Source organism: Mirounga leonina, unplaced genomic scaffold (assembly GCF_011800145.1).
Source record: "Mirounga leonina isolate KUSES-001 unplaced genomic scaffold, KU_Mleo_1.0 Mir_153, whole genome shotgun sequence".
NCBI lineage: Eukaryota > Metazoa > Chordata > Mammalia > Carnivora > Phocidae > Mirounga > Mirounga leonina.
In genome coordinates, this window is record NW_023270387.1 from 21074630 (window position 1) to 21101240 (window position 26611).

At 40.5% G+C, this 26611-nt stretch overlaps 1 protein-coding gene across 8 annotated transcripts in view; it reads right to left on the bottom strand.

Moving 5' to 3' along the window:
* The window catches only part of CDON (cell adhesion associated, oncogene regulated), a 116029-nt gene that overhangs the window by 30342 nt on the left and 59076 nt on the right, over positions 1 to 26611 (bottom strand). For 7 of the 8 annotated variants that reach the window (XR_004680001.1, XR_004680000.1, XM_035009257.1 and 4 more), the window contains 7 exons: positions 20422 to 20772; positions 14171 to 14460; positions 12673 to 12847; positions 10658 to 10786; positions 6707 to 6910; positions 4762 to 4943; positions 3858 to 3963 (listed from right to left, as the gene is read on the bottom strand). Coding sequence is in view for 6 of the 8 variants with exons in the window: in XM_035009257.1 (XP_034865148.1) it covers positions 3858 to 3963; positions 4762 to 4943; positions 6707 to 6910; positions 10658 to 10786; positions 12673 to 12847; positions 14171 to 14460; positions 20422 to 20772 (1437 nt within the window). In the remaining 2 variants the exon portion in view is untranslated. The remainder of the gene's footprint in view (positions 1 to 3857; positions 3964 to 4761; positions 4944 to 6706; positions 6911 to 10657; positions 10787 to 12672; positions 12848 to 14170; positions 14461 to 20421; positions 20773 to 26611) is intronic. The other variant, XM_035009258.1, reaches the window with a different exon arrangement.

The window sequence follows — 26611 nt, forward strand, 5'->3', positions numbered from 1 at the left end:
TGACTCAAAGACTGGAATAGAGCTACTTCTAAATTCCACAAACTTTCTCAAAGACTTCTATTTTTTCTCTCTCCTTGGGTATTTCCTCGCCCAGCCCTACCCTCACCTAACTATAAACATTCTCCCAAATAATTACCACACTAGATTTGAAGTTTTCCCTTCAGAGTCCTAGTCAAAACGGAATTAAACTACACTTCTGGTATGTTACAAATGAGAGAAAATTGTTAAAAGAACACAAATCTTATTAGATTAATATTCCACTATTAGGGTAATTCTTCGAATGGCTAAATGACAGGAAGCACTAGCAGAGAGAAAGAGTCTTTACTGATCATTGATGAATAAGACAACTAAGAGTATTATCAGGTTGAAAGTCAACCAACCAGCATATCCTTTGCTTAAATGGGTAATTTTTTTCTCAAAGGATGTTTTAGAAAAGGTGAGAAACCAAAGGAACAGGCTTAAAGATTAGGATGCCTGATACTTTGATTTATTTGAAACTCAACTTAACTTTATAAGATAAAAATATCACACAGAGGGTGCCTGGGTGGCTCAGGTCATGATCCCAGAGTCCTGGGATCGAGTCCCACATCGGGCTCCTGGCTCAGTGGGAAGCCTGCTTCTCCCTCTAACCCTCTCCCCTCTCATGCTGTTTCTCTCTCTCTCTCTCTCTCTCTAATAAATAAATAAATAAAATCTTAAAAAAAAATCACACAGAGGCACTGGTATGCCAGAAACATTTACAGTTTATCCCAATGTGGAACTTAATTCAGAAGATAGGATAACTTAATATCATTGCTCTTAGCGGATTCTTTAACACTGTAATCGAGTTTCAGATTTTTTCCCAAAAGCTTAAACAATTCTGAGTCAATACACATAAGTAATCTAAAACTTTACTTTAAAGAGAACGTTACGTGCAAAGGGTAAATACTTCTGTTCCTTGGTTTGGGAGAACAGGCCAATAGTTTAAAACTGCCACAAAAAGAATTTCAAATGCCTAAACTTGAAAATAAGGAATAAGCAAATTACACAGCACAGTGAAGCACACTTAAACATCTAACTGCTCCATCTACCAAGTTTATAAACAAGTTCTCTGTGAACCATAAGGCAAAACTCACATTTGCAGACACTAGTAGTGGATACAAAAGCTCCTGTAAATTAATTTCCCAGTTCCACACACTATATTCACATCCCCCAAGGCTTGCAAAAGTCCAAAGATTTAACTAGAGAGTATCCTTTAAAAACTGGTCACCAGTGGGTATTTCTAGAGAGTGGAACCAGGAGAGGTAGGGAAAAGAGTGACGAGAGAGAGACACACACAGAGCGAGGTGTTCGCTTTACTTAACATTTACCTTGTTCAGAACTATTTTAGAGCAAATGTTTAACCCTTGTCAAAAGAGTTTAAAAATAGAAGTCTGACAGCCCCGCTCTCCTAACCCAGCTAAACTAAAACTAGGACTCAAATCTAGAACAGTGACTAACAACTCTTACCATTTCTTCTTTTTGAATAGCCTTTCTAGAAAGTGAAATGTGCATATGGAAAAGTGCCCATAACCCAACAGTTTGCTGAAGTTCATGAACTGAACGTACCCATGGTACTGATACCGAGGTCAAGAAAGGAAATAATACTGGTACCCCAAAAGTACTCCCCATGCTTCCTCAGGTCACTTCTCCCTCAAGACAGCTACTATCTTAACTTCACAGAATATTTGGCCACTAACAAGTCTCTTACTTCATTTCCTCAATTCTTCATGTTTAAAGCAGACTTTAGAAACTGATTTGTTTCCTACTTTTCCAGATGAAGAGAAATAATCACTCTTTTATTCAAAAAATATTTACTGAGCACCTACCATGTGCCAGGTATTAAAACTCAGATGATAACCTTTTACTACTTTACAAAAGAAATTCCACTGGATAAACATCAAAAGGAACGCTACAATATTTAAAGAAACCTGATATAGCATATTTAAACTAGTTTATTATAAGGCTACTTATACCAAAAACGATATGCAGTATTTGATGTCAAGAAGTCATATGAAAATAACCTTGGCCCAGGGCCATTTTCTGACACGATCCATTTAGGATGTTAGCAGTTCAAAGAGTCAGAATCTTGGAGTGCAAAAAACCCTTGGAAGAAGCCTTCCTCCCAAAGCAAGAACCCCTTCCAAGATATCACCAAGAAATAAGCATCCAGGGGCGCCTGGGTGGCTCAGTCGTTAAGCATCTGCCTTCAGCTCAGGTCATGGTCCCAGGGTCCTGGGATCGAGCCCTGCATCGGGCTCCCTACTCAGCGGGAAGCCTGCTTCTCCCTCTCCCACTCCCCCTGCTTGTGTTCCCTCTCTCACTGTCTCTGTCAAATAAATAAATAAAATCTTAAAAAAAAAAAGAAAAGAAAAGAAAGAAATAAGCATCCAGCTTCTACTGAACACCTCCAACATTAGGGAGTTTCTTATTTTGTTAAAAACGCTGCGTTGGAGGGGTCTTCCTTATGCTACTTCCTTTTAGCTGCCCCTCCCCAACTGGCTGAGTTTCTCCTCCACTTAACAGTCATTCAGTATTTGAAGACAGCTGTCATGTTGCTTGTTCATAGTCCCTTTTCCAGCCTCATCATCCCCAGACATTCCCTTGTTCTTTCTGGACTCCAATCATTCCTTCATTCAATAAATCCCGAACACTGTCTCCCTGGGAGCAAAGGCTCCTTGCCTACAGGGAGGCTAATATTTGGTGGGGGAGACAAAGTAAATAATTTCATATATCCACACACATACGCAGACACACCCACTTCTTACACAGCAACCGTGATGAAGTCTATGATAACAGAACAGTAAAGGCCAACAGTAAAAAACAGAAATTACACCAAGGGATCTCATTTACAGCGGTGGGGGTGATCTGAAGAAGTAACATCTAAGCACACAACAGAAAAGTGGAATGACCTCAATCAAACACTGGAAGAGGAACACAGGAGGTAGCAGGAAGTGCCCTGTGTCATCATCCTGAGGCAAGAGAGGTCTTGGTACACACGAGGAAACTCAGAGGGCCAGTGTGACACGGAAGAGACACAGAGTGTGGAGAGGTGCGCAAGACTGGCAGCAGGTGTAGGCAGGGGCCAGCCAGACCATCTGCAGCCTTCAGACCACATGCAAAGTTCGGGATTAGATTTTAAATGCAGGGGAAAGGCGTTTTCAACACCCTTTCACTGTCTTGGCTGGTTTTTACTCTATGTATATTCCAATTTCTCGGCATCTCTAAAAGCGGATTACATGCTCAAGATACAATCGTTCTAGTACAGACTTCAATGAAACAGGGACTGAGACATTATTTTTTTTAAATATAGCTACAAGGGACGCCTGGGTGGCTCAGTCGCTTAGGCGTCTGCCTTCGGCTCAGGTCATGATCCCAGGGTCCTGGGACTGCTTCCCGCATTGGGCTCCTTGCTCAGCAGGGAGCCAGCTTTTCCTTCTGCCTGCCGCTCCCCCTGCTTGTGTGTGTCTCTCTCCCTCTCTCTCTCTGAAAAATAAATAAATAAATCTTAAAAAAATATAGCTACAAGTTGCAAGTGACTTTTATACTCAGGTTACTATTTATTTAAATAAAACAGAAAACAAAATTCTTTTTCAGATGAACTACTGAAAAATCATATCTCCTCCATACTTTGGTAACTGTTTCTATAACCGAAATATAAGAAACTGCATATATTAAATTGGAAAAATGGTCTTCCTTTGGGAAAAAGTGAAAGTAATAATGTACATAACATTTCATGCCTTCTCTAGCTTAACCTGGGATGATGTTTTTCATAATACTTATAAACCCTCTCCATCCAAAGCTCTTTACTGGGACTCCAGCTTGCCAGGGGGACTTACCTTCTACCACATCCCTCTTGTAATCACTGTCATTATCACTATCTGTTGGCCGGTAGTAGATATAAAATCCTTGAATGGGAGTATTATTGTTACTTGATGGAATGTACTAAAAAAAAGAGAAGCAAAGACTTGTCAAAGACAAAAATAAATGTAACTTTCACAGCCATGAAGATTCATTTCTCTGTGCGGCGATATTTTTCTAGCTTCATTTTGCAAACATCCTTGATGCCCATTTTGAATTTAACTCAAAGGTAGTCAAAGGTATTAAGAGCATTTAGTTTTCTGTTGGGCTGAGCAAAAATAAAGTAGTATATTTCATAAGGTTCAAAGGCATAAAAGGACATTTAGTTCAAAATGAATAAATCTTGGGACGCCTGGGTGGCTCAGTTGGTTGCGCATCTGCCTTCGGCTTCAGGTCATGATCCTGGGGTCCTGGAATTGAGTCCCACATTGGGCTCTCTGCTCAGTGGGGAGCCTGCTTCTCCCTCTCCCTCTGCCTGCCACTCCCCCTGCTTGTGCTCTCTCTCTCTCTCTCTCTGTGTCAAATGAATAAATAAAATCTTTAAAAAAAGAATAAATAAATCTTGAAAGGGCAATTAACACTTGGATGAAAGCTGAGGAGACAAGTGTATTTTTAACCCTGCCCCACTTATCACATGTGCTTTTAGACAAATATCTGTGCCCTTCAATTTTCCTATTGAAAATTTTAACTATTTTAATAGCTAAAGACATTTGCTATTCGTAATATCATGTCATCAGAATAGTAAATCGATTGTTAACACAGCCAAACACTTAAAAATTAAAAACATTTTGCTACTCATAATACCGTGTCATGAGACTAGTAAATCGATCGTCAACATGGCCACATGAGAAAGCATCTCTTTAGAATAGAGGTCCCACTTACCGTCCACTTCAGCATGATCTGAGTATCACTGACAGCTTCGGTGTAGGCGATGTGAGGCCCGGTGATGGGACGGTTAGAAAAACGATTGGGAAACCCAGCCACCTGATAAGGACGAGATGCCGAACTCCGGAAACTCTCACCATAATGGTTGATGGCAATGACCCTAAACTTGTACGTTGAACCTTTTGAGGGAGGAAAGAAACCAGTTTTTAAAAAACTTGGCCATATGACAGCTGAAGGTATGGTAGTCAAAATAGGACAACTGCGCTCCAGTCTCTACGCTAACAAACACATCCTCTGAAGCCTATACAGTAAACAGATTTCAACCCACTTGCCAGCCAACGGCAGTGGATGTTCATGATGATCCAGATTCCAAGAGCTTATGAGGAGTCACCGGGAGACAATGCCATGAAAGATTAATGACGTCTGTCACGGAAGGGGCCGGTGGAGAACATGAAAGAGCACGTTTACTTTCTTTACCGTCATGTTCTAAAGTCATAACCATCAAATACAATATTAGTTGAAGTATCTGTGCTCAAAACTAGGTTCTTTTCCCTTGAAAGAAACAACTGAAGTGAAGTTTAATACGGCGAATACACTTCAGAAGGGGCGCTCTGTGGGTGTCAGCAGATGACACTCTGATTTCACCAAGAATAGGATAAGAAGGAGCAGATCTAAACTACAACAGAAGGCACTTATTTGTATTACATACTAAGAACTTAAAAAAACTCTAAGGATTGTGAGTTTCTGAAGCTCTGCATCTAAAGAATAAATTAGACTCCTAGAGCACGTTTCCTGATGGCTCAGAAATGACCACTGGGCTTCTGAAGACGTTTTCTGTCTATAGAATGCTATTTAGCTTCACCCACATTTAAAACTTGTCACCTTCTCCCAATGATACCTACAGGCTCCTCTCTTTACCTGTTTAGAGAAACACAGGCATTTGCCGCTAAGTACATCTAAACGTCCATAAACAAAATGGTCAAGAAACCTAAACATGTAAAAGCCACAAAAGTGTATTTGTGATTACTGCTTTTCTCTTGTGCGGTTTAACTTCCCGCATACAGTCTCAAGATACTGGGGTGACGGGGGGGTGGTTGGGGGGGTCCTTCTGCTGAAACAAAACTTAGAGAGCAAAGAAGCATTAAGTGCTCTCTCGTTTCCATAAGCCTAAGCACTAAGTATAACTATGCTGCAATTCATCATTAGATCAAACAATTTTAGTCAAATAACAAGCAACTTTCCTCTTCAAACATGTAATCATAGCAAAACACCTATACACAAAGATATCACTGCAACACTCTAAGTTATTGACAGTTAAAAATAATCCAAAACCCAGAAAAAAGAATGGGTTAAGTAAATTATACTATACTTATACAGTAGATATATGGTTATTAAAAAACTGAGTTTCTGAAGAATTTCTAATGACACTGGAAAATGCATATGATATAACATAGGGAAAATGGGGTCACAAAACAGTATTTTCAGCATGATCCCAGTTTGTATTAAAAAACAAAAAGGCTACCAAAAATATACCAAAGTGTAAACAATGCTTATCTCTGGATGGGTGGGCTTCGGGTGACTTATTCTCTTCTTTCTAGTTTCTTTGCTTTCAAATTTTCACACAATAGGCTCCTATTACTTTAACAATTAGAAGAATACAAAATCATTACAAATATGCATCTAAAGTCAGCACAGGGCACCTGGGTGGCTCAGTCGGTTGAGCATCTGCCTTTGGCTCCGGTCGTGATCTCGGAGTCCTGCATCAGGCTCTCTGCTCCATGGGGAGTCCACGTCTCCCTCTGCCCCTCCCCCCACTCATTCTCTCAATCTCTCTCACTCTCATGCTCTCTCTCTCAAATAAATAAATAAAATCTTAACAACAACAACAAAAATAATAAAGTCAGCACAGACAGCAAAAAGGGAAATGTTTGAATATTACTACCTGGCTCTAAGCTACGAACTTCCACAGAAAGTTTGGAAGGAGGGATATCTTCAGCTGCCACCAGCCAATCACTGGTCCTCATCCGTTTGTATTCGACCTTGAAGGCAGTGATTGGAGAACCCCCATTGGCCCGAGGAATCCAAGTGACATAGACGGAGGTCTCTGATGCCGTGGAGATGGTAGGCCGGTCAGGTGCCTCTGGAACTAAACACGGAAACATCCATTCCAATAACCCATGGTGTCAGAGACAAGAATAACTCAAATAAACTGAAAGGGATAAATCCCAAGGATCATTTCATTAAAGGTTCGTCACCAAACTTATTACCAGAGTTAATAATATTATGACTATCTTCCTGCCCTCTGTCAAAAGCTAACAGGCAATGCAATGGCCAAAAACAGGAAATAAGAGGAAGGAAAAGCAAGATAATCTATAAACTTGAGAATTAGCTCTAAAAAACTGAAAGTTAATGGTAATGAGAATAGTGACCATGCTACTTTGGATTCATAGCTCAACAGTGTATAAGTAATTATTCCTCGGTGCCTCAAGTCTGAATGTGGTTATAATTTACAGTAAATGTTCAAAATTTGGTGTTATTTTGTTTAAATGTTTTTCTTTATCCATCCAAGCTACATAAAACACATTCAGCAAATGATCTACAGATTATTAGCTATTGCTATCATAGCCTATCTTAACACACCTCAAGCCTAGAGGAATGCTACTCCCAGAAAACAGACTGCAAGTGGTAGAGAGAGAGAGAAAATTTGACTAATAAATCAACAGGGATATTAATGGGAAGGGAGAATCCTGTGCAGGATGAAAGCAAGAAGACAGGGTATGTAGTTAAACAAAGAAAAGTGCTCTCAGCAATTAAATGACCCACCTGATCAGAAAAAGGGGATGAGAGAACCAATGTCTAGCAGTTTCGCACTGCCAAGGAGAGGGGATGTCCTAGCCCACAAGAGTCTAGAGTCCCGTGGCAGGTAGAAACATCAGGAGTAGGTCCATCCACCATTTAAACCATGTACCTAATGCTTCTTGCTAACCAAGCAATCTTGTGGTTATAACTGGCTTCCCACTTGGTTCCTCCAAGGGAAGAATGCTGATAGAAACAATCTGGTCTGTGCGACGGTTACCGTACAAATCAGTTAATCACCATTCTGGTTTACATCCATCCCCTGTGAATTTTTTACAAGTGAGCTGGGTCTCAGGATACTATCTTTGGCTGGCTAACAATCAAGTGTCCAGAGCTGAAGGAGGAGGACCAGCTCCGGGCCGTGGTTATGCTAAGGGAGCCCTGTCTGTCTAGCCTGTGCCACATTCCTTAAGCAAGACCACTCTGTCTCAACATCTCTTTAGCCCGAACACAAACACATAGGGAAGAACACAATGGTGTTGCCATTTATGGTACCTGTATGGAGAAAATGGTGGCATTCTAAAAACAAATTGCATAATGGGTAAAAAGAGGAAAACGTTCAAAGCAGGCAACTTTTGAATGATACTTACTGCATTCCTTTCAAGTTAGAAAGCAATGGAAACAGAATGAATAGAACTGTTAGTGAATCTCTTTTTTGGTTCTAGATAACCAACAACTTCCTTAAACTGATTCACAGAAGGTTAAAACTCATCAAAAAACACACACCACAGATCAAATAGAAAAAGGTTATTAGGGAAAACAATCTCTCTACAGAGGAGAATCTTCAAGATCTAAAAGAAAGAGCATGTGACATAAAACAAAGACAAGCTGGAGTTTAAAAATCCAAATGTGAAGAACTGCTGGATGCCTGCTGGATGACCTCAGGCAAAGCTGTATGACCTCCATGAGCTCCAGTTTCCTAATCTGTAAAACTGATAGGCTATCTCCCTCATCAGGTTGTGGGGAAGATTCAAGAAATCACTTCTTAACAGCTATATCTGCCCAGATAACTCCAAACTTCCAGAACTGAATCCATAACCTGCACCTAAAAATCCTGATTACCTATCTTGGTAAATGGTCCACCCCAGCCCAGAATCACCCCAATTCTCCCTTTCATTCAGTATGGATTCAATTCCCTTTGTCCTTCTCCATCTACACTGTCACTCCACCCATTATTTCTCTAGCATCATCTTCAGCCATTCCCCTTTTCCCCCTCCTTAAAGTTCTTTAGAGTTCTTCATAGCTTTCAGGGAAAGGCTGAAATTGGAAGTACCTCATACAAGGTACCCACCTGCCTCTCCCCACTCTGACGTCACTCCCCACGGCAACCAGTCAAACCAAACCAATTCTCTAACCTCCACACCTCTAAATGAAATGCAACATGTCCATCATCCATCTCTTTGCATAGGAGCTGTCTTTCCCTAGAACTTCTTTTCCTATTCCTTCATTTTTGTCTTTACAGCGGTCCTGTCTTCGAGGCTTAGCTGAGGGAGCCTCTCTTAACCACTACCTGCCTCCTCTACATAATCCTCTTGTGATCCCATTAACATTGAGGGTAGACTCTCAGGCATAATGAATCCAAATCATTATCATGGGTTCATTTGTCTATATTACCCCCTATATGGTTATTGACTTATTGTCTAGGTCATCCTCTATGCTCTAAACCCCCTGAAGGCAAGGCTTACTTTACCTCCGCTGCAATAGCATTTAGTCCCTATCTACCAGAGTATGTTAAACAAATCATAAGGTTTTTGTTTTTCAGAGGGAAGCTTTATTCAGATAAAGCTGATACCCGTGTAAGTAATCTGCTTCAGGTAGCTCAACTGCTCCTCAGAGGTGAAAGTACTCAAGCAGAAGAGGCTCATGACACTGAAGAAGCAGAGGGGTTCCAGAAGGTGTTCAAATGTTATGACTTGCTTTTGTCTGAGACCAATTCATGAAAGACTATAAAAATAGGGAAGAGAAGCTTGAACATTCTCAGAGCAATGAAATTTTAAGCCCTCCCTAGATGTCCTCCTAACACCTATTAACACAGTCACATAAAGTTACATTATGTTGTAATTGCAGAATTGATAATGTGAAATTTAAATACTAAAAAGAAGTCATTTGAAAACTGTATTGCTATGACATCTAAAAACCACTCAGTTGGGGGGCACCTGGGTGACTCAACTGGTCAAGCATCCAAGTCTTGGTTTCGACTCAGGTCATATCTCAGGGTCTTGAGATCGAGCCCCGCATTGGGCTCTGCACTCAGCGGAGAGTCTGCTCGTCCCTCTCTCTCCTGCTCTGCCCCTCCCCTTCTCTAAAATAAATAAGTGAATCTTTAAAAAATTAAAAATTAAAAATTAAAACCATACAATTGGCATGATACAGCAATAAAATGGAGTATGACACTGATAAGATATAGCAATAAAACAGTATGGCATGTAATCGTTTGGTCAAAAAAACTAAACCTTACTGGGCGCCTGGGTGGCTCAGTCGGTTAAGCGACTGCCTTCGGCTCAGGTCATGATCCTGGAGTCCCGGGATTGAGTCCCGCATCGGGCTCCCTGCTTGGCAGGGAGTCTGCTTCTCCCTCTGACCCTCCTCCCTCTCATGCTCTCTCTGTCTCATTCTCTCTGTCTCAAATAAATAAATAAAATCTTAAAAAAAAAACCAAACTAAACCTTACTATAGGTACCGCCATACATTTTGATAAGTCACCAAAAAAGAAAAAAAAAAAAGTCAAAGTATAAATTTGGTTTCCTTTCCAGAGAGAAAAACAGAAAAATCCTTTTTATGAGTTATAAAACCTTAGTATCAGAACCTTTTGAATCTGTGTTTATTACCTTAAATACCAATCATGACACCGAGTTACCAAGATCTGAGTAGAGGGCATTAAAAAATGGTTAAATAGGACCTGGAAGAGCTATATTGTAGGCTATAATCTGAATGATAATCAAATACCCTCTCTCACTCCATCCCTCCAATAATTTGAAACATGTCAGTTACATTGGTAAACAAACAAAATCAATAAAATGAAGACTCTCCACTTTACCTCCACTATGCCTAGAGGAATCTGTAAGGACCACTCCAAAGTTGTCCACAGCCTCTGAAACAACAGGGCGCCGAGGGATGCCCATGGGGGGAGAGGAAGCCTGCGTGTTTTTTGACGAGGTTGTTTTCTCTGGAAAAGTTAGAAGACGTACACTCATCTAATGCAACATAAACTTCTGTGTATATGTAGAGTAAGAAAAGATATTATAAAACTCAACTGGTATATAGATATAAGAGCTTCACTGTTACAGTGTCTAAATTTAAGACCTACATTGCAAATACTTAGCTCATCTGAGGAATTGAACTTGAAAAATTACTTTGTCTTTTTCTAGTAGCTTTAAGGGAAAACTAAAAGGTGTCTTTCTTCACCAGGCTCACTTTCATTTACACAGAGAATAAACACCACAAAGTGAAAAAAGCCAAATGACTAGAGTAAAGGCTTTCAAACGATCCATCCATTTTTCTTCTACCTATTTCTTAATTCTAAAACATAAAATTCATGCTTAAAGAGCTTCTGTTTCTTTATGGGAAAATTATTATGTTGAGTTTTAAAATTCCAAGAGGCAAAAAGTGAAAATGGGTGATTATTGTTTTAAAACTGAAATACATGCTTATTATTCAGTATTTATAGGTCAGATTCTATAAACAACTATGGACTAATTATGAAAACTCAAAATACAGTTCAAATAAGAAAAAAAAAGAAAAAATACAGTTCAAATAAGAAATATTCATTATTTTTCTAGCTAGACTCAATAATTAGTATGAAAGGGTCTTTTCCAAAAGCCAATAAATTTATTCTCGATCATACCTCCTTTTTATTTTCGTGCCATACTAAAATACTCCTCTGTCCCGTTCCCCTCTCTACTCACTGGTCTTTTCGTCCATTTATGCCTAAGCTATAATGGCATCTTTTCTTTTCTTTTTTTTTTTTTTTTTATAATGGCATCTTTTCAATCAAGCCTACCCTCAACAAGCTACCCCACAGAAAGAACATCCTTTCTTTGTACTCCCCTGGCCTCTTCTAAGTCTTTTACTCGTCATATTTTTGGCCTCTGTGCTGACACCTTTGCCCTCCTCCACTCTATCCTTACCCTACAGCTGGAGTCCCCCGTTGAAACATACAGTAGGGTATGACAGGAGGGTATGACAGTGTCACAACTCAGCTCAAACCTTGCAATGCTTCCAGCTCACTCAGAGTCAAAGTCAATGTCCTTGCAGGGTCGACAAGGCACCATGTGGTTTGGCCACTCTGTCATCTCCCTGAGCTTTCTCCCCTACAGCATCCTCACTTTGCTTCTGTCACAGTGGCCCCCTCAGTGTGTCTAGGGTACATCAAGCACACCCTACCCCGGGGTCTCTGCACTTAATAATCTATCAGCTGGGATGTTCTTTCCCCAGATATCCATGTGGTTTTCTACTTCACCCTGGACATTCTGCTCACTGTTGACTGCTCACTGAGGACTTCTCTGGTCACCTTGCTTAAATTGTGTCAACTGCTACCCCATCCACTTCCTATATCCATCCCCTAATTTATTTCTCTTATCAGCATGCATCACTTTTTAATGTACTTATAACTTAGGTGTAAGTCTCTCCCAACTAGAATGTGAGCTCCATGAGGGCAAGGAGTTTTGTTGACTTTGTATACTGCCCAGCACATAAAAGGCATTCAGTAAATATTAGTAGAACTGAAATCCTGCCTTGTAGTTGGTATTTATCTATGTGTCTTACCCTCCTTAGCAAAGCAGAAGCACCATTAGGATGGGTCTTGTCTTGATCATCTTTGTTTTCCCTGCATCACCTACCCTACCTAATGCCTTACGTATCATAAACTCTCAGAAGTATTTGTAGAACATTGGATGGGATGGAATAATACAACATGCATGGCCAAAAAAGGTACGATAATAAAATTATTTAGTGAATTTATATATAAGAATCTCTACGACCCAAAAGGACACTTAACTAATGAAGCGGCATCAAGTCAGCCAGCTCACTCCTCTTAAGGAAGGTGATACTCACCTTTGCTGGTTCGGAAAGTGAGCATGGCAGGCTGCCCTTCACCTGCTGCACTTCTTGCGACCATCAAAACTTCATAGAGACTAGAGGGCTCCAGTTCAGTTAAATGGAGCTCATTTTCACTTCCTGGGACTCGAACCGTGTGCCAGCTTCCCACCAGGCCAACACCATCATCTAGCTACTCAAGAGAAAATAAGCCATTAAAAAAAAAAAGAAAAGAAAAGAAAAAGAAAAGAAGATTCAGGGCACAAAAACCTTCCATTCAAATTTGAGACAATCAATTTCAGATGAATTTTGGTATGAAATATACCCTTGGAAGTCAAAGAGACATAATATCTCTTCATGCTAAAAAATAGGAGACCTATAGCAAGAACTTAGGAATTCTTACGAATAAAAAAACTCCTAGTTCTGCTACTTACCATTAACTTATGGCCTCAAGCAAGTTATCTGATCTCCCAGAGTTTGCTTCCTTTACTAGTAAAGGAAACAATTATCCTTTCTTACCGGGCTAAGAGGAGCATAAAATAAGTATATAATAATCTGTATTAATGATAATATATAATAAATTAGAGTATGTATGCACATATGAATTCTATAATTATCCATTATCTATTTTCAGCATTCTTCATGTCTTGACACTTTCCACATGTATTAGAGGAAATACATTTTTAAAAGATCCTATCTGCTGTGTCTTAGTTAATGGAACCAGGAAATAGTATCACATGGAAGTTTTTGTGTGGGTTAAGAATCCCAGTGAAAGTTTCTTCACCTGGAATCATCAGGTTAGAAACAGTGAATAAACTTTCAAATATCACCATGTTAGTTTTTCCAGATATTAAAAATATTACTATTCAATGATGGGTACCAAAATGGCTTGGACAAAGAAAAGTATTTTAAATATGAGGGCATCTTTGGTTTATTTACTAGTCTCATTAAACAAAGAGAGCAGATTTTCTCATTTTGCTTTAATACAAGCCTCTGGCAGGATAAACACTGAAAAATCAACTGAGAGGATCAGGTTCACCCAAATAAATCACCAAACAACATCAGATTTCAATACAATGAAGAAGGACAACTTGAAATAAAAATAACCATCAGAGATTACGCCAGAGGACTTGTTCGGGGTTTCTAATAAGAAACTGCTTTATTTGCTAAATAAACTGTATTTTACTAATCTCAGAAAGGGAAGGGATGACTTTTTAAAAAGTGGTTTCTAGAGCTTTACACCCAAGTGGTTAAAATGTTTGATAAAAAATGTCAGGAAGTCACTGGGCTCTTTGAATTCCTATTTTGGGGGAAATTATGTAAACTTTATTCTTACTGCTTTTATAAGACTGGTAAATCCAGCAAGACTGCTGGGATAGCTCTCCCAAACTCACAGTCCTAGAACACTCCTGTTCTGTTTCCTGCTGTTCCATAAATGTCAAAGATAATAAGCATGGGTTACACAACACAATGTTAAGGCATGCAAAGAGAAAGATGGTAAATGAAAAGACATTACCTTTCGATACTTCACGAAATAGGCATTGATGGGCAGCCCACCATCCTTCCCCGCCCTCCAGACCAGGTGGTATGTATCAGCTGTGTAGGTCTGCGGAGGGCTCAGAATGATGGGGGCATCAGGGACCGAGGCAGCACTAGCATTTTTCTCTGGTGCTGAGTCCACTGCACTAGAGTGTTCCTTCACTGGAAAGGAGCTCAATAATCCAGCTTCTGAACCATCTCTTTTATCATTCTGAGTGGGACTGGAAGCTGTGACCATTTCCACTTTTGTATTTGTTTCAAAAGGAACTGCAGAGGATGGGAGAAAGAGAGAAGAGCGAGCTTGAGGAAATTCATTATTTTTTTTCAGTGCATTTTCTACACAGTGATCTAAATGCCCACACGGATACAGACAATAGGAGCCCAAGAACTGAAAACAGGTAACATTTCAATTTGTAATTCACGGAAACATCTAACCTCCAGGAGCAACCTCTTACTGAAAAATCAATTACATGATGCAGTAGTTGAGTGACTTAAAGGATGTTATTTTTCCTTGCTCTACACTAGTATTCCCTTTTTACAACAATTTGCTAGTTTAATCTCGGAAGATTTTAAGTTGAAGAACACAGCGCGTTAACTCCAGTTGGTAATGAAACAATGCATTCCCTTGGGGACAAGGTGAACTAAATAGTAAGCAAACAGTCAAGAGTTAGGCTATTACCTACTGGGCAGCCAGTCTCCAAAGACAGCCCCTCAGTATTCACACCCTCGGGCAGGCCCCTCCCCGCTAAATCCCCGGCTTTAACCAATGGAAGGCAGAAGTAAGAGGGTGCTCTTCCAGCCGTGAGTCTTAAGAAGGCTTAGCACTACTACTCTCTGTGTTGCCCCATACAGACAGCCAAGCGAGCCATGCAGAGACACTACAGGGGTGTGGGGGGATGGAGGGAAGGAAGGGGAGGCAGGTGGGGATTCCAGCCTTCACAAAAGCACCACACATATAGGAGTGAAGCCACTTTGGCTGTTCCAGCCCCAGGTGCCATCTGACTGCAACAGCATAGGAGAGCCAAAGCAAGGCCAGCAGAATTGCTTAGCTGCATCAGGTCAACCCACAGAACTGTAAGAGATAATAGAGGGGCTGTCGCAGGGGCGCCTAGGTGGATCCATTGGTTAAGTGTCCAACTCTTGGTTTCGGCTCAGGTCATGATCGCGGGGTCATGATTTCAGGGTCGTGAGATCGAGCCCTGCGTTGGGCTCCACTCTCAGTGGGAAGTCTGCTTCTGTCCCTCTGCACCCCCCCCCCCATGCTCACTGGCTCGCTCTCTCTCTCTCTCAAATAAATAAATCTTAAAAAATAAATAAATAAAGGGGCTGTTGGATAACTAAAATACTTACCCTACACAAGCAAAACAATTTATATTCAACAAGAGGAAAGAAACGAAATAAGACTAGCAAAGATAAAAGAAGAATTTACTTATTTCCAAAGCAAGCCCTCTTTCTGGATAGAATCGAAGGTTGGCTTAAGAAACGGCCATTCTAGTAAATAAAATAAAGAAACAAATAAAAGAAAAAGAAACTGCCAATCTAAAGAAAAATAAAACAAGCCCACAGTCTTAATACGACTAAAAGCATCCAGAACATCCAGAGAAGGCACAAATACTTCTATTTGCACTGAAAAAATAAATACGTTGCATGTATCCCCTCTCCCCCCAAAAAATTTACTGAGCACTTATTATGTGCCAAGCATTGTGCTAGACATTTAATGAATATGATCTCATTAAATTCTCCAAACAACATTCTTAGGTAGATAGCACCACTTCTACTTTACAGATGAAGAAATTAGGGTTCTGGGAGATGGTGAAAAGAGGTGGCCGAAGAATGTTAGTGGTGCCGATGCCAAAAATGAGAAAGCAGTCTAGGAAAACAAATACGCTGCCAGCACCATGAAACCGAAGTCCTGATGGCTTGCTTTCTCTACAGTGCTATTCATGCTGGCAACAAAAAGATCTCCTATTTTTGACCACTTGTGTGGAGGAAGGGAGCAGGGGAAACAATGTGAAAGCGTTTTTTTTGCACAATGAAGTCAGATTCCTGGTTTAAAAAAAAAAAAAAAAGGTGGGTGTGTTTTTCCAACAATCACCACAGTTTAGGAGAAGCAGCAAAAAAACCAAACCAAACCAAAACAAAACCCCATAGCTAACGGTGTAAGGTCAGTTCTTGGTTTAAAAGAGAAAAGGTGTCCCAGACGCGTCCTCCTCTAAAGAAAATAAAACGCCAGTGAGAAGTCATATAGGAGAAAATGAATTAAGTTCACTGAGACAAACTTCCAAAATATTGCTCCTGGAGCTGCCGTGTTTACCTAGTGAGTCAGAATGTGGGCTGGCCGTGAAGGGTGTGAGCTGGTGAGGCTGCCGGGCCGAGGGCCTCAAGCAAGAGCAAGGGGCGGTGATTAGCTGTGGCTCAGGGTGGTGGAGAGTGACCTTTTTTTTTTTTTTTAATTTTATTTATTTTTTATTTTATTTTATTTTTATTCTTATGTTAATCCCCATACATTACATCATTAGTTCTAGATGAAGTGTTCCATGATTCATTGTTTGTGCATAACACCCAGTGCTCCATGCAGAACGTGCCCTCCTCAATACCCACCACCAGGCTAACCCATCCTCCCACCTCCTTCCCCTCTAGAACCCTGTTTGTTTTTCAGAGTCCATCGTCTCTCATGGTTCGTCTACCCCTCCGATTTCCCCCGCTTCAGAGAATGACCTTTTTATCATTAGTGCTTTCCTGGATCTTCTGGGCTGGTTACCACGGGGAAGTGGTATTTCGCAGTACAAGAGCTTAAAGACCACATGCCTCATTTGATCCAGAGGCATGAGACAGACTTATGCTCCAGCCGGGGTCTAACCATATGAGGGTCAAAATTCTACTTCTGCCATTCAGAATGCAATGAGACATTTCTGTAAACTTTTATTAGGAAGGGGATTCAATTCCTTCCCCTCTACGACTTCCAATAATATAACTTGAGCACTCACAAGGTACTAGACACAATTTATAAGGCCCCAATGCTACTTTCAAAAGTTTTTTCACATATGTTATTTCAACTTATCTTCAAAACAACTCTGTGAGGGCACCTGGGTGGCTCAGTCGGTTAAGCATCTGCCTTTGGCTCAGGTCATGATCCCAGGGTCCTGGGATTGAGCCCCATTGGGCTCCCTGCTCAGCGGGGAGTCTGCTTCTCCCTCTACCCCTCCCCACTGCTCGTGACCTCTCTCTCTCTCTCTCTCACACACACACACACTCTCTCCCTCAAATAAATAAGTAAAATCTTAAAAAAAACCCAAAACTCTGTGAAACGGTCAGATGAGAGATCTAGCATTTTTAAAGGTAGAACGCTTTTTGAATTGGAAAAGAAATTGATAAAACTCTGCTTTTAATGGCAATGAATTTAATGGCTCTGAGTTGAAACTAATTAAACAAGGAATATAACCAAACTTGTCAAAGCCATTCCCACCGTGACCACTCATGGCAGCCACCCCTACCCAGACTATCCCAGGCCAACTCCCATTATAGTTCTGAAGAGTTACAACTCATTCTACAAATATTTGTACATCCAAGACCTCAAAACCCAAGGTCTCTGGAAAGAAAAAAGGGGGTGGGGGGCAGTCATCTCTCTCTTTGACCTTGCTTACTGCCCTCTTCACAAAAAACAAATAGCTCTCAGTATGCTAGAATTTAATAAGGCTCAGACTCCTATAAAAAGAAATGGGTTGTTCTATATTGTTACAAGCTTTAATAAACTCGGCTGGGTCTTAATAATTACAGATCGTGCAAAAGAGGAAATGCAAGGACCACTTAGGTAGGATGTTGGTGATGGGGTTACTTCCTATACATGAAAATGGTATTTATCAAGACTTAAAATCCCGGGGGGGGGGGGAGGCAGATTTTAAAGATCTAAAAAGTTCTAACCTAAACAAACTGGCTTATGCATCTTCTAAGGGATTCAGATCTTTCATATTTAAAGTGAGGCAGTTAAACAAACTATCTCGTTCCATCAGCTATGACTATCTCATCGATGTCTCTGGCTACCCCGTATTTACGTGAAACTATCACTTCAGCCAAAAGCTAACCAAGCAGCGCCTAGGTTACACCTATCCTACAGCTAACACTTTTGAGTAGAGCCACTCTTATTTTTGCTTGGCAGAAGATATATAAACACACACCTGTATATATACACACACGTATTTTTATATATGTATAAGTTTATACAACACTCAACTACCTTCTTTATTTGAGGATTCTTAAAATGATGAAATCAGTAACTATTCCTTCCTTCCCTAACCACTACACGGGATAATTATCATTTAATAATAATTAGATAGTAATAATTAGAACCTAATACTTGGAATTTGAAGGTTTTCTGTTGCCAGACACCATTATAAACACTTTACACCAGGCTGCCCAGGTGCAAACTCTGTTCCACCACGTATCCTTAGCTGTATGACCCTAACCTCCAGGAACCAGTTTCTGCATCTGGGAACTAGAGGTAAGAATTCCTTAAATTCCAGGGGCGCCTGGGTGGCTCAGTTGGTTGAGCGACTGCCTTCGGCTCAGGTCATGATCCTGGAGTCCCTGGATCGAGTCCTGCATCGGGCTCCCTGCTCAGCAGGGACTCTGCTTCGCCCTCTGACCCTCCCCCCTCTCATGTGCTTGCTCTCTCTCATTCTCTCTCTCTCAAATAAATAAATAAAATCTTAAAAAAAAAAAAAAGAATTCCTTAAATTCCCACATCCACCTGAGGAGTAGGACCTTCACTATGTCTGTTACGCAGATGAGGAAACAAGCAGGGACAAGTTTGACAGTTCGCCCCAGGTCTCAAAGCTCCTAAGTGGCAGAGCCAGGACGCTTACCCAGCCTACATGCTTAACCCCCACATCATCCCCACCTCTGCCATTCACAGAGTAGCACAAGGGTATCAATGGAAGTCCTTGGCCTTCCCCACTTCTCCCACCTCCAGCTTCATCTAGAGCTAGAAGGTCCTTGTGTGCATGTGAATGGAAATACATGTGTACCCATCCAACCTCTGTCTACTTCACCTTCACTCCTGTGCCAAAGACCGCCCCTTGTCCACTCTCCAGGCTGAAGGCTACTGGCCACTGGTGGTGTGGCCTACACTCTGGAAGATGGGCCAGGGAGAAAGAGCTGTGTGGAACCAGACTTTGAACTAATGAAAGCAAGGAATTCCAGAGCCCTGTCCTGCTGTACGGAAGGAGGAACATGGGCGCCAGGCTCCGGGTAAGCACAACCCCTTACCCTCATGGACTCTCTGACCTGTGGGATCTGAGGCCCCAGGCAGAAGAAGGCCACACGAAGTTCTCTAAAGCAGGGACCTCAGTTGCCAAAACCAAGGGCAGTACTCTGCCTCTTGCATGACACATAAGGTGACAGTCTCCACTCAACAGACCACCTGCGGGGGAAGGCTGTTCTAAATACTCACTGACAGAAGGTCTGAATTTGAATTAAGTCCAATTTGAATTAATCTTAATAATATTGATACTCTGTATACTAGGTTCTTCAAAAACCGTACAAAGCTTTTAAGACATCCTCACCAAAAATCAGTAGAATATCAAGAATGAATGTTATGCATTCCATTAGAAAGGCAACTTTGAATAAGAGGTACTATTTAATAGGACCATGATTCTACTTTCTCAATGAAAGCCAACCCTTGAGACTTTGGATACTGTACTTATCAAGGGCTCCCCTGAAAAATGTCTGCAATGACCATATTCAGTAGCTTAGAAAACCAAAAGCATTAATCATGAAAAGAGGTCCTAACTGGGCTTGCTCCCAAATGAGAGCTGTCCACAGGACAAATACAACTCTAACAAAAAGATCAGAAATGGGTGCCTGGGTGGCTCAGTCGGTTAAGCGTCTGCCTTCGGCTCAGGTCATGATCCCAGGGTCCTGGGATCGAGTCCCGCATCGGGCTCCCTGCTCCTTGGGAGCCTGCTTCTCCCTCTGCCTTTCTCTCTCGCTCTGTCTCTCATGAATAAAAATAAATAAATAAATAAAAGATCAGAAATGGAGATTAATGTTCATCCGGTTCATGTGAAGACCAAATACCAAAAACTACAGTTCTGTATTTCACTGTCTCTGGGAAAATATATCTATATTTAGAGATTGCTGGACTCATGAAAATAACATACTTCAAAGCACTCTATCCCCTACTATTAGAGGAAGCTAATCACCCGAGAAAAAGAACGAATGGCCACTCACCCACTGTGAGGATTGCCTCCGACTGCGTGGTGCCATGTTCATTTGTAGCTTTGCAGGTGTATTTTCCAGCATGTTCCTGAGTGACAGCCTGAATGTACAGAGAGCTTGAGCCAGCTCGGGACATGATGAGGTAGACAGGCTCCAGGTCAAAGCCCCCAGGTCGTAAGTGGGATTTCCGGGATTTAGATCTAAGCACTTGAGACGGATGGCTGGTTATCAACCCATGCCTGTCGTACCAACGCATGACAGGGATTGGCACTCCAGTGGCATTGCAGGACAAAGTAACAAAGTCTCCATCTACCACCTGTGCACTTGCTGGTGCTGTAATTATAACTGGCTTGAGTCCACCGCCTATTAAAAAAGTAATTCATACATAAAAAGAATAAGAACACTGTTGTATCTACAATGCAAAATTACATCAATTAATCTTACTGCATAAATGTTCTCAATGTTGTGCCCAAGTAGCAGTCTTTTTTTTTTTAAAGATTTTATTTATTTATTTGAGAGAGAGAATGAGAGAGAGAGAGCATGAGAGGGGGAGGGTCAGAGGGAGAAGCAGACTCCCTGCTGAGCAGGGAGCCCGATGTGGGACTCGATCCCGGGACTCCAGGATCATGACCTGAGCCGAAGGCAGTCGCTTAACCAACTGAGCCACCCAGGTGCCCCAAGTAGCAGTCTTAAACATATCTTTTATACATGTGTTTCTTAACAGTGTTTTTTTTTTAATTGAAGTATAACAGACATATAACATAAGTTGCAGGTGCACAACATCATGATTCAACATATATATACACTTTGTGAAATGATCACTACAGTAAATCTGCTTACAATCCCTTAAGCAATGTTTTACATTTACAGTATGGAGAACACATTCATTCACTGAAATAACAGTGTTTGCAAAGTCACATGCAAATAGTGATACAGTAATGATAGTAATAATTAAAACAAAGATATCACTTATTAGTTCCCTTCTCAACTTTCAGCAAGTAAAACTGTCCATAAAAAGTAGAATTCTTGGGTGGCTCAGTCGGTTAAACATCTGCCTTCAGCTCAGGTCATGATCCCAGGGTCCTGGGATCAAGTCCCGCATCAGGCTCCCTGCTCAGTGGGTTGCCTGCTTCTCCCTCTGCTGCTCCCCCTGATTGTGCTCTCTCTCTCTCAAATAAATTTCTTAAAAAAGTAAAATTCTTCATTGTAGGCTCCTAGACATTGCCTACTTAGACTTCCTGTCCTTTAGGGAAAACGGAATGTATAAAGGAATCTGTTGAGAGCTTTCCACTATGTATCCCCTACACATCCAACCACTGTTAAGTACAGAACATGTGAAGCCAAAACCTCAGACTTGAAACATGAAAACAGTATGAAATAGCATAAAACAAAATACTCCTCCTTCACAAAAAAATAGTTAATTCTGGGGGAAACATCTGATCACAAAAATCCTAGGAGAGAAACCAGTTCTGAGTATAAGTTGAGGAACCTGTTTCTTACCATATACATGAACAACACTTTTTTTCCAAACTACAGTGACACCAAGTCTCTTTCCTTTTAGTCCTAGGTATTCATTCTCTGGAGGTACTTTCTTCCTTTTTCTTTTCTCTTTTTTTTTTTTTTTTTTTTAGGATTTATTTATTTATTCCAGAGAGAGAGAGAGAGAGTGCAAGAGGGAGGAGCAGAGGGAAAGGGAGAGAGAAACTCAAGCAGACTCCGTGCTGAGCACAGAGCCAGACACAGGGCTCGATCTCACAACCCATGAGATCATGACCTGAGCTGAAACCAAGAGTCAGGCGTTTAAATGATTGTGCCACCCAGGCTCCCCTGGAGCTAATTTTAAGTGCACCTACAATGGGATATTAATTACAAATGGTATTTTCTCCAGCACATCCTTTTCTTCCTCCAGTCCTACCTCCTACATTTGACAAAACCATCACCTGGCATGATTAGATTTCTGAATTTTTGCCAATCTGGCAAATGTTAAGATTTTGTCTCACTGGTAATAAGCTGTACCTCCCTGAGTATTAATGAGACTGAACATCTTTTCATCTGTGTCACGTATTTTTCCTCCTTTGTGAACTGCCTTTTGTACATTTTTCTATTGGGTCATTTATCTTTTTTGTAGTGATTCAGAGTTTTTGCATATTCCAGATACTGTTCTTTTATTAGTTCTGTATGTTACTAGTATCTTCTCACAGTATATTGCTTTTCTTTTCACTTTTAATGCTATCCTTTAATAACAAAGATGTTCTAATATCAATGTGGTCATACCAATCTTTTTTTAAAAAATTAGCTCAAAATGTCTTAAGTTTTGAAACCCAATCAGATAGATACTCAACTATATTTTTTTCAAAAATCTGCCATCTCGAGGCACCAGGATGGCTCAGTCAGTTAAGCATCCAACTCTTGATTTCAGCTCAGGTCATGATCTCAGGGTTGTGAGATCAAGCCCCACATCAGGATTCATGCTCGGGAGGAGTCCACTTGGGATTCTCTCACTCTCCTTCTGCCGCCAACCCCCCCCCCCCCCCCCCCGCCCAGCCCCACTCATGCTCTCTAAGTAAATAATTTTTTTTTTTTTGTCATTTGCCTTCATAGATAGGACTTTAATCTACTAGGAATTCGTCTGTATACATTATGGGTTAGCGATTTAATTTCTTTTTCTCTATTTTGACAACTAATTATCCCACATCAAAACTTGAAATGGACAGCCTCCTCTTGGTGATCTGCAATGCCACCTAAGTCAAGTCCTTAGGTGCAAATGTCTTTGGCTGTCTCTGTCTTGTTCTAAGAGTCTATTTGTTCCTGCACCAATATGTTATATTTTAATTACCACAGATTTTTGTATACTAATATCTGTAAAAACAAGTTCCCCATGTTCTTTTTCTTCTTCTTTTCCTGTCTTAGCTATTCTTGGGCCTTTGCTCATCCATATAAATTTCAGAATCAGTCTGTTACGATCCTCAAAATATTTTGATAGGATTTTTTTTTTTCTGTTTAAAGATTTATTTATTTATCAGAGAGAGTGAATGAGAGAGAGAGAGAGACAGCCTGCGCACACATGTGGAGGGGGGTGGACAGAGGGAGAGGGAGAGAGTATCTCAAGCAGACTCCCCACTGAGCAGGGAGCCCAACGTGAGGCTCAGTCTCGTGACCCTGAGATCATGAACTGAGCCGAAACCAAGAGTAGGCGCTCAACTGACTGTGCCCCCCAGACACCCCCCAACATGCTCACTATGAGTATACAGAATCAGGTTACCACTGGGCCTGAAGCACAATACTGCTGAGGATAATGTAGAACCTACACCAGAGTTATCCTAGCAAGGGAGGGACAATGGTGAGATGTTATTATGCCCACTCCCTGCCCATTTTGATAGGATTTTAACTGAAATTGCATGAATCTAGGGCGCCTGGGTGGCTCAGTTGGTTAAGCGACTGCTTTCGGCTCAGGTCATGATCCAGGATCGAGTCCCATATCCGGCTCCTTGCTTAGCAGGGAGCCTGCTTCTCCCTCTGACCCTCCCCCCTCTCATGTGCTCTCTCTCTCTCATTCTCTCTGTCTCAAATAAATAAATAAAATCTTAAAAAAAAAAAAAAGAAATTGCATGAATCTACAGAAAAGGTTTTGAAAAGACCTGACAGCTGTCTAATACTGACTTTGGGTATCTACCAACTGGTATACCTTTCTAGGTTACCTAGGTCTTTTTCATGCTGCTAATATTGAAAGGTGCCTTGTAAATTATATTTTCTGTTTGTTGCTGATTGTAATGATTAATTTTATGTGTCAGCTAGATTGGGCTAAGGGATGTCCAGATAACGGGGTGTGTCTGCAACACACAGAGTAGAGCAGATGGCACCACCCAACACGGTGAGCACCATCCAGTCTGCTGAGTGCTCCGTAGAATGAAAATGCAGAGGGAGGTGAATTTTCTCTGCTTAAGCTGATTCATCTTCTCCTGCCCTCGGTCACTGGACATCAGCACTTCTGGTTCTCCAGTCTTTGGACTTGGGTTAAGACTTACACCATCAGCTCTTTCTCCTCCCCACAAATAAATTATACTATTGGCTTGCCTCCTTCTCCAGTTCCATAACCATGTGAGCCAATTCCTGTAAGAAATCACCTCTTCTTTGTATCTTATATATTCTCTTGGTTTTGTTTCTCTGGAGAAACCTAATACAGTGTTATGTAGAAAGACATTGATTCTTGCTTGTTGTTCTTCATCCAGCCACCCTGCTAAATGTTTTTGTTATTTCTAATAATTTGCCAGCAAACTGAGAATTCTCTATGTTGGCAATCATGGCAGTTATAAATTAATAATGGTTTGATTTCTTTCTTTTTTTTTTTTAAAGAATTTATTTATTTATTTGAGAGAGAGAGAGAATGAGAGAGAGCACATGAGAGGGGTTAGGGTCAGAGGGAGAAGCAGACTCCCTGCCGAGCAGGGAGCCCGATGTGGGACTCGATCCAGGGACTCCAGGATCATGACCTGAGCCAAAGGCAGTCGCTTAACGAACTGAGCCACCCAGGCGCCCATTGGTTTCTTTCTTTCTTATCCTTACCTAGTTTATTTTTCTTGTCCTTCTGTGCTGGTTAGAATCTCCAGTATGATGATAAATAAAAGAGATTTTAAAGATATTTCACCACTAAAAGTGATGTTTCTTGTAAGTTTTTGTTAGATACTTTTTATCAAATTAAGAAAATTCCCTTCTATTTCTATTTTTCTAAGAGTGTCTAACATGGATACTGAAATACGCAAATTTTTCTGCCTCTATGGATATAATAATATTATTTTTCTTTTTTATTCAATCAAAAGGATGAATGACTTTAAATTTTCTGACAGATTCCTGGGATGACTCCTTAGTCAAGAGATACTTCCTTTTCTTATATGTTGATGACTTGCTAATATTTTATATAGGATTTTTGCATCTATGTTCATAAATGAGATTGGCCTTTGATTTTCCTTTCTTGTGCCATTCCTTTGTGATTTTTAGCATCAAAATCATACTGCCTGGAGAGTTCCCATTTTTTACTTTTCCCTGGAAGAGTTTATGTAATATTTGGAACAGTCTGTTACTTGAAAGTTTAGTAGAACTCTCCATAGAACCAGCTGGCCTGGTGTTTTCTCTGTGGGAAGATTTTAAACCCCTAATCAGTGTCTTTCTGATAGTATAGGACTATTCAGGCTTTTTCATTTCTTTTAAGTCACAGCTTTACTAAGTTGTATTTTTCCTAAGAATTTGTCCGTTTCTGTCTATCTTTGTAAATTGCTGGCATAAAGTTTCTCACAGTCTTATTACTTTCAATCTCTACAAGACTTTTACTTTTTATTCCTATTATTGTTTATTAGTATTTTGCCAAAGATTTGTCCATTTTATTAGATTTTACAAAGAACCAACTTTTTCCTTTATTGATCCTCTCCTTCATCTTAATTTTCTATTCAATTGATTTCTGCTATCTTTATTATCTCTTTTCCTCTACTTTCTTTAAATCTCTTCTGTTTTTTCATTTAGCTCACTGATTTTTAGTCTTACCAGTTTTCTTTTATAAGCATTTAAAGCTATACATTTCCTTCTAAGTTCCATTTTTGCTATATCCTACACGATTCGATCTGTGACATTTTCATTACCAAAGTATTTTATTTTATTTTATTTTTTTAAAGATTTTATCTATTTATTTGACAGAGAGAGACACAGCAAGAGAGGGAACAAGCAGGGGGAGTGGGAGAAGGAGAAGCAGGCTTCTCGCTGAGCAAGGAGCCCGATGCAGGGCTCAGTCTCAGGACCCCGGGATCATGACCTGAGCCGAAGGCAGACACTTAACCAACTGAGCCACTCAGGTGCCCCACCAAAGTATTTTAAATTTCCATTATAGTTTTTTTTTTAAACTCCACTATTGAGAAGTATAATTTTACATTTCTAAATACAGGCCAATTAAAAATTGTTTTTTATTATTAACTTCTAAAATAATTGCATGAAGGTCAGAGAATTGGTCTGCATGACAATGATTCTTTGACATTTGAAATAGTTATAACTCATAGACAAAAGATTGATTTCCTAATATATAAAGAACTACCAATCCACAAGAAAGAAGACCAACAATCTAATTTTTAAAATGGACAAAAGAAAATGAACAGTCAATACATGGGAAAGCAAATTCAAATGACTCATACACATGAAAAGAAGCCTAATTCACTCATAA